Source organism: Ceratotherium simum, chromosome 11, assembly GCF_057802395.1.
Source record: "Ceratotherium simum simum isolate JZ-2026a chromosome 11, ASM5780239v1, whole genome shotgun sequence".
NCBI lineage: Eukaryota > Metazoa > Chordata > Mammalia > Perissodactyla > Rhinocerotidae > Ceratotherium > Ceratotherium simum.
This window is the reverse complement of record NC_141910.1, coordinates 17,820,070-17,838,990: the sequence shown is the minus strand read 5'-3', so window position 1 is coordinate 17,838,990 and position 18,921 is coordinate 17,820,070. Positions and strand designations below refer to the sequence as shown.

The window sequence follows — 18,921 nt, the reverse complement described above, 5'->3', positions numbered from 1 at the left end:
CAAACACACAAAATCATGCTTCAGGTCCCCTGCGTGGGACCTCTCAGGGAAGGGGGAGGAGCCCTGGGGCTGGTTGGCGAACGCCGGATTGCGCGAGGTGCGCCTGCGCAGTACAGCAGTGCACGTGTTCGAGCCGGAAGCGCCCACTGGGACTGGAGATTCCTGGGGATGGCAACCGAGATGGAGGCGCAGAGTGTCGGGGCCGAGGACGGCTTCACCCAGGTCACCCGCAAGGGTGGCCGGCGGGCGAAGAAACGGCAGGCTGAGCAGCTGTCCGCAGCGGGGGAGGGCGGGGACGCGGGCCGCATGGACACCGAGGAGGCCCGACCCGCGAAGAGGCCGGTCTTCCCGCCCCTCTCCGGGGACGGGTTCCTGGTACTGGCGGGACCCTGGGACAGAAACGGGGCAGGGGCCGGAGGCGGGTCAAGCCGGTGGTCTCTGGGTGATGTTGAAGCTGCTGGGGCTCTTCTGACGTGAAGTTCTATTAGAGAAGTAACTCTGCTGAAGTTTAATTCGTTCAGTTAAAGGAAGCTTTTTGTGGATGGGCTGTCACTTTACAACTCCACGCCCGTTCCTCCAGACGTCTCCTGAGTTGTGTGTTCTTTTATTGTAGGGTGGGAAAGAAGAAACAAGGAAAGTGCCAGTCCCAGCTAACAGATACACGCCGTTAAAAGAGAACTGGATGAAGATATTTACTCCTATTGTAGAACATTTGGGACTTCAGATACGCTTTAACTTGAAATCGAGGAATGTAGAAATCAGGGTAAGGAGAATGTCAGGCATTTCCAAATATAGCAGGGTTTCTCCTACAGGGATGAAAATGCACCAATAGACTTTCCTTAAGGGGACTTATTTTGTCAAATGGTTTTCTTCCAGTTTTCTAATTTAGTGAGTTTGAACTTCTCAAATGCCTTCAGGGTCTGCGTTTAACACAAATATTAATTAAATTCATATGTTAGGTCTGAGATCGAAATACTGGCTATGCCTGTGCCTGTTTTGTACAGTAATGTTCTCTGTTGAATTGAGAAGAGGTCCAGAGGCCGGCCCTGTGGCGTAGTGGTTAAGTTTGCGCCCTCCGCTGCTGGTGGCCACGGTTCGGATCCCAGGCCCACACAGAAGCACCGCTTGTCAGGCCGTGCTGTGGCAGCGTCCCATATAAAGTGGAGGAAGATGGGCACAGATGTTAGCCCAGGGCCAGTCTTCCTCAACAAAAAGAGGAGGATTGGCATGGATGTTAGCTCAGGGCTGATCTTCCTCACCAAAAAAAGAAAAAAAGAGGTCCAGTAAAGAGGTTATCATAAACAGAAGTATGTAAATAATGAACCCAAGTGCATGCTGCAGTACAGGCAATATATATTTTAAAAGTATTCTTTTGGGGAAAAATATGTATTTTGAGAATAAGTATAAATTATATATATATATGTATTTTTTTTTCATTCCATGGTGTCAGTCCAGAAATTAGACAATTAAAATTAATTGACTTATGTCTTCTTTTTCTGGATGTCAACTTTGTTTCATAATCAATGACCAAAATTAATTACATCTTCCATTTTGAGGACTGTTAATGCTGTTATAGATTTATCTCTGTTGAAAGACCAGAATAATGGAATAATGCAGAGAGGCCCTTCTCTAAATAGTTGGTAAAGGTTAAAATAATAGAACTTGACAGTAGAACTCCTCTTCGTTCCCACTGCCACTTTCATTTTCTGGTTTCATGCCAAAACTTCTTGTTTCCTTATGGGTTTCTGTTGTTTCATTGCTTTAAATCTCCTTTCACCACTCCACCCTTTATACCAGAGCCAGATTAATTTTCCCAGACCATGCTGCTTTTGTTATGATATCCTGGTATCTTCAGTGTCTCTGAAGGATAAAAGTTAAGTTTTTGACTGAACTTGCCTTTCAAGTACAAGTCTCAGTCCTAAGTTCGTCTCACCATCTCTGAACATTTGTATCTTCACACTTATGGGTGGCTTTGCTCTCTGAAGAAGGCCCTCTCCTCCCTACCCCCTTTCTCTTCCTATCTCAGTTCCAGTCATCCTTCAGAGTCTAGCTCAAGTTCTTTCTCCTTTATGATGGGTCCCTTTTTCAGTCGTGTCGTCAGTGCCTAGACTTCGATTGTGCTTAGCTGTCTTGTGTATTGCAGTGTTATCAATTTGGATTCCACTAACATTTGCTGATACTACTCTTTGCCAGACACAGAGTGGTGCTTTGGCATGCACTACATCATTTTGATCTTTAGGACAGCCCTATGAGGTGGATGACTTACATAGCCCCATCTTATAGATGTGAGGAAACTGAGGGGCAAAGGAGTATCTTAGCCAAAGTCATCAAGGTAATAAGTGAATCGTGATGCTAGTAGGGACCTCTCAGGATCTCCTACTCTGACCTCCTTATTTTACAGGTGAGAAAGCTTAAGATCTAGAGTGTCTATGGGACTTGCCCAAGGTCACATATAGGATTGGGACTGGGCTCTAGTTTTAAATGTGCCATTACACAGCCCTGTATTGTTTTTGTGTGTGTGTGTGTGTGTGTGTGTGAGGAAGATTAGCCCTGAGCTAACATCTGTTGCCAATCCTCCTCTTTTTTGCTGAGGAAGACTGGCCCTGGGCTAACATCCGTGCCCATCTTCCTCTACTTTATATGGGATGCCGCCGCAGCATGGCTTGACAAGCAGTGCGTCAATGTGCGCCCAGGATCCGAACCAGCGAACCCTGGGCCGCCACAGTGGAGTGTACGCACTTAACAACTACGCCACCGGGCTGACCCCAGCCCTATATTGTTTTAAATTTGTCAAATATGTGGTCTCTTCTACTAGATTGTGTGAGTGGAAGAGTGGAAATAACAGTTTTGGAATCAGATCTGTGTTCAATCTCACTTTTTCCACTTTTTAGTACTTTAGTTTCCTCACATATAAAAGTATTGGGTGCCCCGTAACATAGTGGTTAAGTTTGGTGTGCTCTGCTTCGGCGGCCTGGGGTTCGCAGTTTGGATCCCGGGTGTGGACCTGCACCAGTCATCAGCTGCGCTGAGGTGGCGACCCACATACAAAATAGAGGAAGATTGGCACAGATGTTAGCTCAGGGACAGTCTTCCTCAAGCAACAAAAGAGGAAGATTGGCAATATATGTTAGCTCAGGGTGCATCTTCCTCACCAAAAAAAAATATATATGTATATGTAAAAGTATTTATATTACTTAATATTCAGAGTTGTTGTGAAGATTAGAGCTATAGCGTGCAAAGCACCTTTGTCGTGCATCTTTTACAGTGGTAGGCATTTTAGGAATAGCAGCTATTTCTGTGATTATTGAATAAACTCCATGAGGGTACCATCCTCGCTTAAACCATTCTTGGTATTAGTCCTCGAGTTGTTGCTTTGGGAAACATCAGCATGTAAATGATGACTGAAGTCAGGAGATAGATCAGGACTCCCAGGAGACTGGACTGAAGGGGAAGAAGACCAACTTGGGCATTGACGGGATGAACCGGGGGCTGGAGCCCTTCAGAATGTGAGCGATTGGGCTCTGCCAGAGGCATCTTGCTGATCGTCCCGGAATCCAATCAGGCAAGGAGCATGGTCGGTCATTTGACGGTCTTTGGGTGGAACTGCCCAGCTGTGGAGCTGGAACCTTTTATTTTGCAAATTAAACACAGTACTTACCTCACCAAAAACAGAGTCATAGAGAATATATTGGGGAAGGGTGATGGTGAAGGAAATTACAGTAATGGGAAAGGTATTTTGTTAGAATATTGTCTTTTTCATCCCCAGCTATAATTTGTGCTAATTTTTTTTTTAACAGACATGTAAAGAAACCAAGGATGTTAGTGCTCTGACAAAAGCAGCTGATTTTGTGAAAGCCTTTATTCTAGGGTTTCAGGTGGAGGTGAGTGACTTCATGACGTCTGAAATGGGGGCTTGAAAAATACTGAGTAAGAATGTTTCAATGGATTTGGGCTTTTTTTTTTTTTTGAGTTTTCTAGTTCTACAGTTTGTGAATTTTAGCTTACCGCTCATTCTCAGGTGTTTATTTTTATATTGTAGGACGCACTTGCCCTTATTAGGTTGGATGACCTCTTCCTGGAGTCTTTTGAAATTACGGATGGTGAGTGTGTGGTGGTCTTTCTTATGAAATACTGTACTTTTGTATTGTGTGTGACTGTCAGCTTTCTAATAACATCAATTGAGCTATATTATTAGCAGCTTTTTAAAAAATACATATTTCGTGTCTTTTAGTAGGGAAATTTAGTTAATGATTAAACTTTATGTGGAAGTGGTGGTGTACTGGAATACACTGGAATGGCTTACCTCTTGACATCCTGCTTTTCTCATTTAGTTAAGCCCTTAAAGGGAGACCACCTGTCAAGGGCAATAGGAAGAATCGCTGGCAAAGGAGGAAAAACCAAATTCACCATAGAGAATGTGACACGGACGCGGATAGTTTTGGCTGACGTGTAAGCATGTGATCTTGAGAAAATTACTGTCATCATTTGTATTTGATATTTTGCTGGTCTCAAAAAGTCGTCAAGATTGTATTTTATGCATAATGTCACCACTAAATCTTTGTTAATGTATGGTTCTGGATGAATAGATACCTACTTTGAAAGCAGATTGTTAGTTGAGAAAATCTTAGAAATTATAGCTTTTTTCTCAATTAGCAATGAAGGAAATGTTTAGAATCACTATTAAAAGAAATTACATGACAGGTAAAGATTTAAATAGTATTTCAGGGGAGTCTATTAAATCAGTAGGGGAGAGCAAGGAGTAGGTGTTTTAAATGCCATTGTGAGGCTTTCCTTTAAAATATATATATATATATATATGTAATTTATTTATTTATATATAAAAGCCTTTCATAAAAGGAAGGTGAATATTGCACGTTGGGTGAGAGCAATTATATGTGAACATAAATAAGATGATACGGGCTTAAAAAAGGGTGTAGGAAGTCAAGCTGGGATTACCCCTGTCTGAGGCTGAAGCTGCTCCGTTGCCAGGTCGGGATTACTGGCAGATGGCTCAGGGATTATATAATGCCAGGAAGTTGGGAAATGAAGAGGTTGACTGAGAAGAGGAGGGATAGGCCTGCTACTAAATCCGGAAATAATTTTATTTAAAATTATGCTATCTTTGCTCTAAACTGCAGGGCTTACCATTATTTAGAATCTAAATTTTAGACGATTTTTATAGTTTTCAAGATAACCATAATACTATGTTGGTGGCCCTCTTTACCTGAAGACAGGTGTATTATAATTCTGATCTTATATGAATTGAGCCTAGAGTTGGAAATATGGAGCCACAGGAAAAGCTTTTTTGAACCAGAAATTTCATAAATTTTGAAATGTATACCACATTTAAAAATATCACATATAGCCCTAAAAACTTTTGTGTACTTAGAAGTCTAAAAATGTAACTGATTTGCTGATCACATTGTGGGTAGTATGTCATATAAATTTATAAGTATATTTATAAGTGTTAACTTAAAAACTGACTAGTTGAACTAATTTTTTTAACAGTTCTATTGCAGTATGATTTACATATAAGAAAATCCACCTCTTTTAAGTATACAGTTCAGTGAGTTTTTTGGCAAATGTTCTGTAGTCCTGTAACCCCACCACACTCACAGACTTCATCACTCCAAAAGTTCCTTGTGCATCTTTGCAGCCCCACCCAGTTCCTAGGCAATCACTGATCAACTTTCTGTCACTATGGTGTTGCCTGTTCTAGAAATTCATGTAAATGGAAATACACAGTGTGTAGTCTTTGGTGTATGGCTTCTTTTAATTAGCATGTTGTTTTGAGTTTCTCCATTTCATTGGGTGTCTCGGTGATACCATCTAATGGCCAAGTCCTCGTCCATTGTGTGCCCATGCCACATTTGTTTATCATAGTTGATGGACATTGGGCTTGTTTTCAGTTTGGGGCTATTATGAATAATGTTGCTGTTGAGTTGCTGTTGACTTGCTTTTTATATCTTTTTTATTTTTCTTACAAACTGAATTACATACTAAAAATTAAAGAAAAGTACTGTCTTATAGTTTTTGCTATAAATAGGCTAATTGAAAATCCACATGTGCAATGACTTGTATTAATTAGGATATAGCCATAAGATGGACTATTATGTGCCTATCAGTGTTATTTTTGATGAGTTGCTTATAACCTGGCAAAATACAGTGTAATGTGAGCAAGATATAAAACTAAAAACTATTTGTTCCAGATATATTCAGTATATCAGATGGGAAATAATATTGCTCATGTATCCTGACAGGTACATTCCATTCCGACTACTGCCCCATTACTTTGGTTGTTTTTAGTAGGAAAACTACTCACACTTCATATATTCTTGCTATCTTTATTTGCTCATTGTTCATGCTCTATTTTATTTTATTTTATTTTTTGTGAGGAAGATCAGCCCTGAGCTAACATCCGTGCTAATCCTCCTCTTTTGCTGAGGAAGACCGGCCCTGAGCTAACATCTATTGCCAATCCTCCTCCTTTTTTTTTGCCCCAAAGCCCCAGTAGATAGTTGCATGTCATAGTTGCACATCCTTCTAGTTGCTGTATGTGGGATGCGGCCTCAGCATGGCCGGAGAAGCGGTGCCTCGGTGCACGCCCGGGATCCGAACCCGGGCCGCCAGTAGCGGAGTGCGCGCACTTAACCACTAAGCCACGGGGCCGGCCCTCATGCTCTATTTTAAAGAATTTTATTTTTATCAAAGTTAGACATACACATACTTTAAAAAGCCAAAAATTTCTGCTGCCTACCTCCATTTCCCCATCCTCAGAGGAGCCAATTTCTGCTCTTTGGGCTAATTTTTAAAAATTATTTATCTCCATATTTCCAAATATCTTGTTTACATACCAGCTTCTTGATTTTTTGTTCAGATTCACTGTTGGCTTTCTACCATGAAAGATGAAGGTTTAGCCTCCTTTCACCCCTCCCCCACCTCCACCCCACACTCCTCCTTTCTCACAATCCAGTTTACTGATTCCTCCCTCTCCTCCCCGCACATCGTGGGTTTTACTAGACCAGTGTTGAGTGTTACCTGAGCGTATTAACAGCTGAGCCAGTTGATAAACTGTTGATTACTCTATCTGTTCTTTCCAACTTTGTTTTCCCTTGAAGAAATAATTCTTATGTGTCTGTGTGCTTTCTGAATTTTTAGTGTACTAATTCAACAAAAAGCTGTATGTTGTCTCTATCTCCTCTTGGTGTATTCAGATGCATCACACAGTTTAGAAATCTCTCCTGGAGCCTTCCATTCTAGAAGCACTGCCACCCTCTCTGCCTGGTGCCCAGCTGCCATCCTGGCTTCTCCTTTCACCTTTGCCCCTTGCTGTTTGGACCCCGTGGCTCTTAGATTCTTTTTCCTGAATACTCATTGATGTGGGTTTTTTTTTTTTTTTTGATATTTGTATATATTGCAAAATGATCACCAATAAGTCTAGTTAACATCTGTCACCATACATAAAGAATTTTTTTCATGTGATGAGAACTTTTAAGATCTGTCTTAGCAACTTTCTGATATGCAATATAGTATTATTAACTGTAGTCACCATGCTGTACGTTACATCCCCAGAACTTATTTTATAGCTGGAAATTTGTACCTTTTGAGTTCACCCATTTCACCCACCCCCTTGAGTACTTGTTTTGGTGCTATATATAGTCCAGGAGCTAGCTGAGCAGAGGAACTACATATTTTGAGACCTTGTTCTGAAAAGGAGTTCTATCCTGACCAAGTATACAATTCTGTTATAAATCATTTTCATTCAGAATTTTGAAGGCATTCCTACATTATTTTCTAGCCTTCAGCGTTGCTGTTGAGAAGTCCAAAGCCATTTTGATTCCTGATTCTTTTAGCTCCTTCCTGGCAGTTACACTGTCGTCTTCAGCCCCCGAAATTTCATAGTGATGTGTGTTGGTTTATTTTTATTCATCTTACTGGGCACTTTCAAACTAGAAACTCCATTTTCTACCGTTCTTAGAAATTTTCTTGAATTACTTCTTTGATTTTCCTTCTCTTTTCCCATCATATCTGGAATTCCTTTCTCTAAGTATCTTCTAATCCTTCTCTTTAGTTTTCCTAACATCCTGTCCTTGATTCATGGGTACATGAAAGTAGCTTTTCTAATCTGGCTGGCTTTGTTTTGTTGTTTTTATTCCTCTCTCCCTGCAGTCTCTGTTTCTGTAATGCTTTCTGCACCTCGCTGGTTGTGGCTCTTACCCTGTAGTATTAGATGCTTCCTCGGATGCTGGTGATCTTCAGTGTGTGCTGTACATAAGAGGGGGGCCGTAACGAGCAATAGAAGCCCTGAGCTCGGTGCATGGTGGGGAGATTGACTGTAGGCTTCACTTAGGATGACTGGCCAGGCTATTTCTTTGGGGAAGCCCTGATGTCAGTGTCTGTAATCTTGCTTACTGATCAGGTCAGGTTCTCCAGAGAAGTATTCTCCAGTCTCTTTGCTGCCAGACATTTAGAGCCCAGTTATGGAAGACAGTTGGAGGTCTCAACATTCAGTGTGCAGATGTTTGCTTGATGTTGTACCTGTTGTTAACATGGTACTCCTCCCTCAGCTGTGCCTGATACTCCGTGGTCAGACACCATGTTTTTTGTCTTCTCCAGTAAGCAGCCCCCGCCCCCCTCTCATAATTTTGCAGTTACAGAGCCGTGGTTGCCTGTTTGCACAGGGTGGGGAAGAAAATCTGGGCATCATCTTGAACAGACTGATTTTCTTGTTTTTAGCCTCACTTTTACCCCAGTTTCAGAAATACCTGAGCCTATGGGGGTGAGAGAGTTCTGCTGATGTTCCCACTGCGAATTCAGTGTCAGTTACTGACATTTTGGAAGATGGGTTTGAAAAGGCAAAATGCTCTATTGTCAATCTCATTTGACTCATTCAGCAAGGAATATTATAAGGATCTGGATGATCCTCAGTGAGTACTGAAGAAATTTAGCTAATCTTTAGAAAACTTTGTGGATGAAATCCAAAGATGTTTTAATTAAGTACAGTATTTCTTGCATTTCTGGGTACTCAATAATCCTAGCTCTGCCAGTGTGTAATTTTGGACAGGTTTCTTGATTTCTTTTAAACTTCTTTCCTCATCTGTAAAGTCAGAATGACATCTACCTAATAAAGCTGGTGTGAGGATTAAATGAGAACATGTATTTAGAGCCCTGGCACGGAGGGAGCACTCACTGGATGGTAGCCATTATTAACCAACAATCTTAAAGAACTTAGTTTTTTAAAAATTTTTTGTTTATGTTATTTCTAATAATTTTGGGGATGTATAATTCACATACCATAAAATTTTCCCTTTCAAAGTGATTTTTAGTATATTTACAGATCATGCAACCATTACCACCACCTGCATTTAGGAATCTATGTAGCATGATTTTCCAGAGTTTCTGAGTTACAGGATTTAGTTAAGGAAATGCTTTTTGTTGCTAACTTGTGTCACTTTTTCTCTTGCAGGAAAGTTCACATCCTTGGCTCTTTCCAAAACATCAAGATGGCAAGAACTGCCATTTGTAACCTCATCCTGGGTAATAGTTTCTTTCTTTCGTGTTGTCTCTGGAAAGGAAAGAATAGGAATCTAGGAACTCAAACCACATTTGTGCATCAGTTTAGGATAAGGGTCATGTTAAAGATGGCAAGTAGAAACTCCGGGGGTTCACAAATGTAGGCCTAGAGAAAAAAGTAGGAATGTTTTTGCTTGGATTCCAACTGTCTGCCTGCCAGAGAAGAGAAAGGGTTTATTGGGTTATATTGCTTAAATCTTTGCTGCTTTCCCCTGATGAGCTGCATGGAAAAGCCATTCCAGAATAGCAGGCAACACCGTGTTTTAGTTTCAACAATAAGGGAGCTGCTGATCAGCGCCCATCAACCTAATCCACTTAGTCCCATTTTCAAACTGTGCAGCAAAGTCAGTAACTTCTGATGAGAGTTACAGGATTGTAGCAGCCTGCTCAGAAAACACTTGGGATTCTCCCTCAGTGCCCAGGTCTGACCAACTAGCTTCTTTTTGAAATATTTGACAACTCGGTGCCTTTGGTTCTTAGGATTTCAAATGTTTTTTGGAGAATATTTGAGTATGGTTTCCTTTATGATTCTTTTGTTGATTTAAGATCCAATGCAAAATGGCCCTGTTCTTTTTAATAAGGAGTTCTAGACCATTTTTTATGTAGCTTCTATATATGTGAGTATATTTGTATAGATAGATAAACTTTTTTTTTCCCTCTGCAGGAAATCCTCCATCAAAGGTTTATGGCAATATTCGAGCCGTGGCTAGCAGAGCAGCAGATCGATTCTGATTTCAAATAAGAGACTTGTTATCTTGTCTTTGGACTCTAGAGAAAAAGACCTTACCCTCTACAAGTGGTCACAAGAAACCATGTGAAGAATTTTTCAGTCACTTTAAGCCTTGGTCCCTTCTTCCATTCTCAGCCAGAAGCGTAAATAGAAAGGAAAAGTTTGATAGTATTCACACTCAACAGCTTTGAGGATAATTTAAATATTGAAATTTAGTACCATTGTTATACTTACATATTAATTCTAATTTATCATTTTTTAAATCACGTGCAAATTTTCAGTTTATAATACTCTCATTTGGAGGGAAAACTTCTTGTTTAAACAGTTCTGTATGAGTTTATAAGTTTCTTATTTATAGATTTATAACTTTTTATAAATTTATAAACACTTCTCTATAAGCAGTAATTGAAGAATGATCTCAGAAAACCTCTCTCCATTATGACCCTTAATACTGGGTGGTATGTGAATATTTTAGAATCAGTTAAGAAGCAGCAGCTTAGCTGTAGTATGTGAACCAAGAAAGGTTAATCTTGTACCTGTTTTGCAGTTTATAAAATTAAAATTAAAGACCTACATCACAAAGTCGACCTGAGCAAAGAGTTTTATTTTTCAAGTAAGTATTTAATGAAAGTAGTCAGACGTTACCAATGTTGGGTATATTTCTTCTAAGTAGTAATATGGTAAAAGAATGATTTTACAACCCTAAGAAAACTACTGCAAATGTAGTTCTGTGTTCTGCAAATGTAATAGATTGTGTTAACTAGTGTCTGCCTATTTAAATATTACCTGATTCATTTTACACATTTTTTAAATGAAAGGAACTCACTTCATTAAATCTGTGATTGTGATACTATGTTCTCTTATACATCTCTCAAACTCTTGACCAAAACTTTTTAACTTTAATGGTGGGAGTGTTAGAAAGTTCATGTAAGAACTAGAAAAAGTATTATTAGCTTCTGTTTCCTTTATATCAGTTAGATGTGCCACTGTCCAAAACTGGTTTGTATATTGCATGGGATTGGATATACTTATGTATTAGGGTAGGAATCCAATGGGAAATTGCTAGAAACATCCCTCCAATAATTTTTTCTTTGGCAATGCAGTAGCATGGAGACAGTATGTGTATGATTTTATCAAATCTCTTTACTCATATCTTTTTGAAGAGGAGGACTTTGTTGGGACTTTCTTACTCTGGAGTCTGCACAGGCTTCAGAGGTACTTGCCCACCCCCTTGCTTTGCCCAGGAAGTTATATTCAAAATTGTGACCGCTTAGGTATACTCTTCTGGGGAATGAGTCCACAGTTTTAATCAGCTTTTCAAAGCACCTGCACCGTGGAATGAACCATTCCTAGGTAACCACAAATGTTTTTGGTTGATTTTTAAGAAAAGAGCATAATTTTGATTGGGAAAACATGGGTTTTCTATGTTCAAGTGCATGAATGTTTTCGTTTGTTTGAATTGACTTCCTTTTGAAGATTTCTTATGTAGTTAGAATCATCAGTAACACAAGAGAGGAAATACATGTCTCTGCCAGTTGCTAAAATTTGGGGTGGTGAACTTGGGTTTAGTGACTTGTGTTTTGGGCCCCTCCCTGGTCAAGCATTTCTCTCTCCTCCCCTGGGGAAGTAGTACTACTTGGGCTTTGCATGTGAGACACAATGTTAGAGGAAACCCAACTAATTCTTGGAATGGGAATGATGAAGAAGGAATAGAGGTAAGAAATCTGTTTCACAGTGGTAGTTAACAAACTCAATCAAATCACTTCTTGAAAGCCCCCTCTAAGGCCTGGACACTAAATCTAACTCCTCAAGCCTTAGCCATGGTTGGCAATGTTTCTGTGGCAGTTGTCATGCTATATACTGCAGTTATAGTGTCTGCCTCCCACAGTAAAGCCTCTGAACTTGGGATACTCAGTACCTAGTACACTTTTTTTTTTTTTTTTTTTAAACAATTTTTTTTTTTTTTTTTTTAAAGATTTTATTTATTTTATTTTTCCCCCCAAAGCCCCAGTGGATAGTTGTGTGTCGTAGCTGCACATCCTTCTAGTTGCTGTATGTGGGACTCGGCCTCAGGATGAACGGAGAAGTGGTGCCTCGATGCGCACCCGGGATCCGAACCCGGGCCACCAGCATCGCAGCGCGCGCACTTAACCACCAAGCCACAGGGCCGGCCCCCTAGTACACTTTCTGACATGTCACAGTGTACGTATTTATTGATACATTGGCTGGGGGAGGGGCCTGAAAGAGGAGTATTTTCTTCAATATTCAGTGGCTGATAAAGGAAGAGACCTTGGTAGTTTCCTGCTAGACATTCCAGAAGATTTGGGTTCCAACTCTAATGCTACCTAGAACTAGGATGGTACAGAAGAAAGCTCACGTTCCCTGAGCATCTGGGAAAGAGACCTAGTTTTCCCGATCCCAGAGCCATGTTAAGATTGGCACATCATGCTTAATGTTAGATTACAGAAATTATACAGTGACAATGTACATAACCATCCTACAACTTGCAAAATACTTGTACAAATGTTACTTATTTGGTCAAACAAACCAGTAAATCTTCAGGTTTGAGAGAGCAAGGACTCGCTAATTTGATCTGGTTAGCAGATTTATAATGCTCAAAGGTATTGAAAGGTTGAAGTAGCAATGGACTTGAGCTTAAATGTTAGCTAATGCAGAGAGAGATTTTTGAGCATGTGGGAATTTTGAAGACAGGATTAATGATTCCAGACATACATGAGCTTGAACACCATTTCTTTCTTTGTGGGTAAATGCTGGAAACTGTCCAGCAACTGAGATTCCTTTTTTACCATCTTTTCTACTCTTCTTTTAAATTGTAGTAATATATATATATATATATATAATTTATCATTTTGAAGTATACAGTTCAGTAGCATTAAGTACATTTCACATTGTTATGTAACACCTCCATCCATCTCCAGAACTTTATCTTCCACAACTGAAACTGTACCCATTAAACGCTAACTCACTCCCCATTTCCCCCTCTTCCCCATCCTTGGCAACCTTCATTCTACTTTGTCTCTATGAATTTGACAACTCCAGGAACTCATATAAGTAGAATAATACAATATTGTCCTTTTGTAACTGGCTTATTTTACTTAGCCTAGTATCTTCAAGGTTCATCCATGTTGTAGCATGTGTCAAAATTTCCTTCCTTTTATGGATGAGTAATATGCTCTTGTCATGTTTATACCACATCTTGACTATACATCTGTAATGGACGCTTGGGCTGCTTCTACCTTTGGCTATTTTTTTTTTTTGTGAGGAAGATCGGCCCTGAGCTAACATCTGCCAATCCTCCTCTTTTTGCTGAGGAAGACTGGCCCTGGGCTAACATCCATGCCCATCTTCCTCCACTTTATATGGGATGCCGGCACAGGATGGCTTGCCAAGCGGTGTGTCGGTGCGCACCCGGATCCGAACCAGCGAACCCCGGGCTGCTGCAGCGGAGCACGAGCACTTAACCGCTTGCGCCATGGGCCAGCCCCGTACCTTTTGCCTATTGTGAATAATGCTGCTATGAACGTGAGTGTACAAATATCTGTTCTAGTTCCTGCTTTCGCTTCTCTTGGGTATATACACAGAAGTGGAATTGCTGGATCATATGATAATTGTTTAATTTTTTGAGGAATCACCATACCACTTTCCACAGTGAGTGCACCATTTTACATTCCCACTAGCAATGCACTAGGGTTCCAATTTCCCCACATCCTCACCAAGGCCTTTTTTTTTTTTGGCTAACAGCAATGCTAATAAGTATGAAATGCTATCTGTTGTCTTTGATTTGCATTTCCATAATGACTAGTACTGCTGAGCAACTTTTCATGTGCTATTGGCTATTTGTATCTTCTTTGGAGAAATGGCTATTCAAGTCCTTTGCCCATTCTTTAATCAGGTTGTTTTTTTGTTGATTGTAGTTCTTTATATATTCTGGATAGAAATCTCTTATCAGATAGATGATTTACAAATATTAACTCCCATTCTGTGGGTTGCCTTTTCACACTATTGAGTCATCTTTTCTCCTCTTAAGACTATTAGAACTAGGTAAAGAAAGGGAGACCTAGAGCTTAAATGCATCTATTGGTTTAGGCTTAACTAATGTATACGTCTAAGATAGTCTAGGATAGTCTAAGGAGTCACAGAATCCAGTGCACAGTATCTCAGAACTAGTGCATACCTGACAATATGGGTGTTCTGGGTATAAAACACCACAAACAGCCCACAACTCTTCTGGGCCAGGTATGTCATTTACCTGTCACAAGTATCTCAAGTGCTTCTTATACAGTGCTAGGCATGTAGTAGGAACTCTACAAAGTTGTTGAATGAATGAAAGTCAAGTTGTTGAATATCTTAAAAAAATACTAATTTTTACCTTTTATGAAGAGTGAGAAAGTACTGAATAGAATTCACTATAAAATTACCACCTGTATAAACAGGGTGTCTCCTATTACCTAATTCATTTAAGTATTTATTGAGCAAACACTAAGAGGTAGAATTCTAGACAATTGAGGATATCAGTGACCAAGGGACGGACATCATTGCCCTTATGGAGCTTTTTCATTCATTTTGATAATTGGGGAAGACAAATAATATAACATTTACATAAGTAAATTATGTCAGAAGAGGTTAAAAGCTATGGCAAAAGAAAAGAGAGTGGGGTAAGGGAGACCTAGGTGTATTAGTATGTTTAAATAGGGCCAGGAGAGTTCCTGCTGGGACAGGACCAACCTGAACAAAGACTTGGAGGCATTAGCTGGAGGACATCTGGTGCAGGAAGAGACACTGCAAAGGCCTGGAGCGGAAGCAAGACAAAGGCTCCAGGAACCACAGGGAGGCTGAGGCGGCTGGAGGCAGAGGAAGGGCGAGTAGTAAATGAATGAGAGCGGGCTTTCTAGGTCCTTGTAATGCCTTGTGTTTTTACGCAGTGATAAAGCAGATTTATTTTTACTTATGGCTTACAATCAAATATCGAACATCAGTTTATATGAGTTTTTTAAAAAATCCAAAAGCATGAAAATATCTAATGGCTGTGGAAGCCCACCAAAGACTGCTGTGAATATAGTCAAGCAAGTTTCAAATATTTTATTTTCTTATTCATACAGTATGAAGTTTTCTAAAGATCCCACAACATGATGTTTCATGCAGAAGAAAAACTAAACATTCAACATAAACCACCCCTCCCCCACCCACACACTAGGAAAAAAAAAAAAAAAAGGAAAGAAAAACCCTCATTCCCCAGTAAGGAAATAATGTTTGCACTATTTTTCTGTAACGCCAGCCAAGATATGCACAAGCAAGAGAAATAGAAAGCATTTGCTAAAATATTTGTAACAAATACTTATGTACAAAAAATTCACAAAAGACTAGTTCCCCCTTGAAGCAGAGCACATGGCAGTTGACACTGGAACAGATCAAACCACTGGCTGGGATTATAAGCCACGTACTGGATCCAGAGGAAGAAAGTTACATGTAGTGGAGATTTTCAGTTTGAACATTAACATTTCCAAAGTTTGGCAACATTATCTTTTTAAATTATGCAAATTATGTAAACAAGAGGTACATTTTAAATCGATCTACATGCAAAACTCCATGTCATGCAAGGACACCAAGCACCGGGATTTTTCTCTCACAGACAGAGCCCATGATGTGCAGCACTCAGTTGAAGGAACAGCGATGGCAGGCAGGGGTGCCCAATTTCAGATTCATTCACCTTGATTCCACCTGCCCTTTTCCACTCATGATTATAAAACCAGTTTCTATAGAAAAACTATACAGGGAAAGACTACTGTCCTAGAAAGCTAACCAAAATGTTTTCTTCCAGCCAATAGTACCTTTGCAGAAAAGGGAAGGGATAATAATATCAAGTGGTGGAACATGATACACTACTTTTATATCACACAAATTTATTAAGTTGTCATCCATTACATATACGGGCAAATCAAGAAAGAAAACCATCATGCACTCTCCTCTCTATGCCTTGTGGTAAAGAAATTTAAGATAAAATTTTGCTCTTATGTGGCATATAGATTAGTGAGATTTCTCCCATTTAAATCACAAATATATGTGGGTGTTTAGTTACACACATGCACATTAAATATCACCAGTTTTTTAAGATTAGCTGCAAGTCTTTTGAAACAGAAGGGAAATTTATGGTTCAAACATAAGTTTAATGACAAATTATTTACCCATGTAACAAAACAGATATCCCTAAGCAGTTACATGATTACTTTAGGTACTCTTCATTAAGTAATGTCTAAGATAAATCATGATTGCCTTATATAGCTTCTGGCCTTTATGTATAAAATCACAACTGATAACTTACATTAATTCAGGGACATTTAATAAATGTCATGGCTCCTAGTTATGAAGTAACAACGAAGCAGCCATAAGCTTTGTGCAGTTACTATGAACACAAGAATGAGCTCTTGGCAGTAGCGCTGAACTAGACTTTCTCCTCAAGCAGAGATGTAGTAAGAGCTGCTCAGCAATGAGACGTAGTCCCTGGAAATATAGTCACAGGTATAAATAAAGTTACAAACTCCTCTGTTACAAAATTAATTAAGGTAAATAATAGGACATTAACAAATGCTTTGTCAATCTCTCAAAGGAGAAAGCACAGGAAAAGGAAAATAGCTGGCCTAACACCCGGCTCAAATTGTACAATCTTCTATCTATATATAAAACTGTGTGAAATAAAAGTAAGGATGTTTTATGTTCTGCTTGGCACTTTTGTACTCTATCATTTTGTTTCTGAATCAAGTATATTAAATTAAAGCCAACCTACTACACATATAGAAAGCTACATATATCTATATATAAATATTTACATATGTATATATAGATACTTTCTTGTTATAAAAGATGAAGAAAAATAAATTAAAAAGCCAACCCCTTCCCTTTCTTCACCACATTGATATGCTCTTTTCATGTTGCTGTCCTTCAGACTTGAAAGTGCTACACTGAGTTATTGAGAGAATCAGAGTTCAATAACACTTAGTTGGCTTCATGAGGCTCATGTTGGAAAATGTGGCTTCACAGAGAAAAATACTTCCATTTAAATACACAGAGAGCATTGCTGGACGTCTTGAGCAGATCTTCAGAGATGGAGAAGAAAGCAAAAGTGTTGGGTGGTACTCTAAAAAAGAGTCACACATCTACCACCATCTTTTTGTGGATATCTAGGCCACCTACAACCTGCAACAGATAGGAATAGATCAAGCTTAACCATGTTCGAGAAACTCTTTTTTACTAGTCTAACCACCCTATCAAAACCACAATTTAAAAAACATACTACTTTAACCATTTTCAGAAGCTGTTTTTAAACCTGTGTTGACCTCTAGTTAGAATTTTCATTGCTTCTTTCTCCCAGGATAACAGGCATTTTCTTGTGTTCTAGCACAAGGATTGGCAAATTCATTCTGTAAAGGGCCAGATAGTAAATATTTCAGGCTTTGCAGGCCACATATAATTTCTCTTGCATTTTCTTCTTCCACTTTTTTCTTAACATTTTGAAAATGTAAAAAACTCAAAGACACACAAAACAGGCCGTGGGCAGGATCTGGCCCGCTCTGTGGTTTGCCAGCGCCTACTTCAGTAGTTTAATATTAACTGATAACTAGCTATTACCATAAAAACTGTCTTCAAAAACCAAATATGGGTTTCACTGTCAGTCTATTCCAGAAGGTATTAAAAAGGACCAAATGAATAAAATTTTCTGCACATTATTTTCCCATGGAGTCAAATACATGTAGAGTTGTTATGGACATATCAGTGAATACTGACAGGGTAATCTAAAAGTGTAATTATCAGTACTATTATTTGTGAGATAAATTTTATTAAGTATAACTACACAAGAAAGTGCCTAAGTCATAAAAGTTCACACCTTGATGAATTTTCAGAGTAAACACCCAAGTAACCAGCACGCAGACCATTATCAGGACACTTCTGCGGCCCCCATCCAGCTCCAGCCATCTTCCTCCGCCCGCCCCACCACACACATAGAGGAAGCCCCTATCGTGACTTTAACATCCTAGATTAGTTTGGTTTGTTTTTATACATTTTATAAATAAAATCTCATTCGTGTCCGGCTTATTTCACTCAACATTATGTCTGTGAGATAACTCCATGTTGTTTGGTATAGTTGCATCTGCATTATTTTTAAATTTAAACTTTTTAAAAAAATTTTATTTGAAAAATAAAGCTTCACCAGCCAATTTGTTCTACAACTTCTGCTATGAAAACCACACTTTGCTAACCTGCCCTCATTCTCTGTTTCCTTTTACCTAGAGGTAATCATTTAGAGTTTTCAGTATTACCTACAGGTCTCCAAATAACATTCCTACATTGCCTTACTTGGATTTAAAGTTGTGGGCATTATCCACTGACTTCCCACCACAGAAGATGAAGATTCAGCTCTTTCACACACACCTCTGCCAACTGTCTCCTGCCCCATATACTTCCCACCCCCCACCCTTTCCAATAGTTATACCTTTATTTTAATTAGATAAAATTTCAGCTATTTAATTATGACTATCTAAAATATTACTTGCAGCAGCACAGAATCACATACTATGATTACCTTTTCTTTGCAGGGTGTTTTA

General features: G+C 39.3%; 2 protein-coding genes across 2 annotated transcripts in view; one reads left to right on the top strand and one right to left on the bottom strand.

The window, feature by feature from the left end:
- Window positions 1-132: 132 nt before the first annotated feature.
- On the top strand, window positions 133-10,888 carry PNO1 (partner of NOB1 homolog). The gene is made up of 7 exons (XM_004435605.3): window positions 133-375; window positions 614-763; window positions 3,798-3,881; window positions 4,040-4,100; window positions 4,332-4,449; window positions 9,467-9,537; window positions 10,238-10,888. Exons 1-7 carry the CDS (start codon window positions 169-171, stop codon window positions 10,303-10,305), a joined length of 759 nt encoding a protein of 252 aa, XP_004435662.1. The 5' UTR covers window positions 133-168; the 3' UTR covers window positions 10,306-10,888.
- A 4,500-nt stretch (window positions 10,889-15,388) lies between these two features.
- PPP3R1 (protein phosphatase 3 regulatory subunit B, alpha) overlaps window positions 15,389-18,921 on the bottom strand; it is a 62,856-nt gene continuing 59,323 nt past the window's right edge. The window contains exon 6 of the mRNA XM_004435604.3: window positions 15,389-17,515. Coding sequence (XP_004435661.1) covers window positions 17,468-17,515 — 48 coding nt within the window. The 3' untranslated portion in view covers window positions 15,389-17,467. The remainder of the gene's footprint in view (window positions 17,516-18,921) is intronic.

Excerpts from the sequence above, each read along its gene's own strand:
- PNO1 (XM_004435605.3), top strand. The coding sequence starts at position 169 with ATGGCAACCGAGATGGAGGCGCAGAGTGTCGGGGCCGAGGACGGCTTC. Across the intron at positions 376-613 it reads TCTCCGGGGACGGGTTCCTG|GGTGGGAAAGAAGAAACAAG; the intron begins GTACTGGCGGGA and ends CTTTTATTGTAG. Across the intron at positions 9,538-10,237 it reads CATTTGTAACCTCATCCTGG|GAAATCCTCCATCAAAGGTT; the intron begins GTAATAGTTTCT and ends TTCCCTCTGCAG.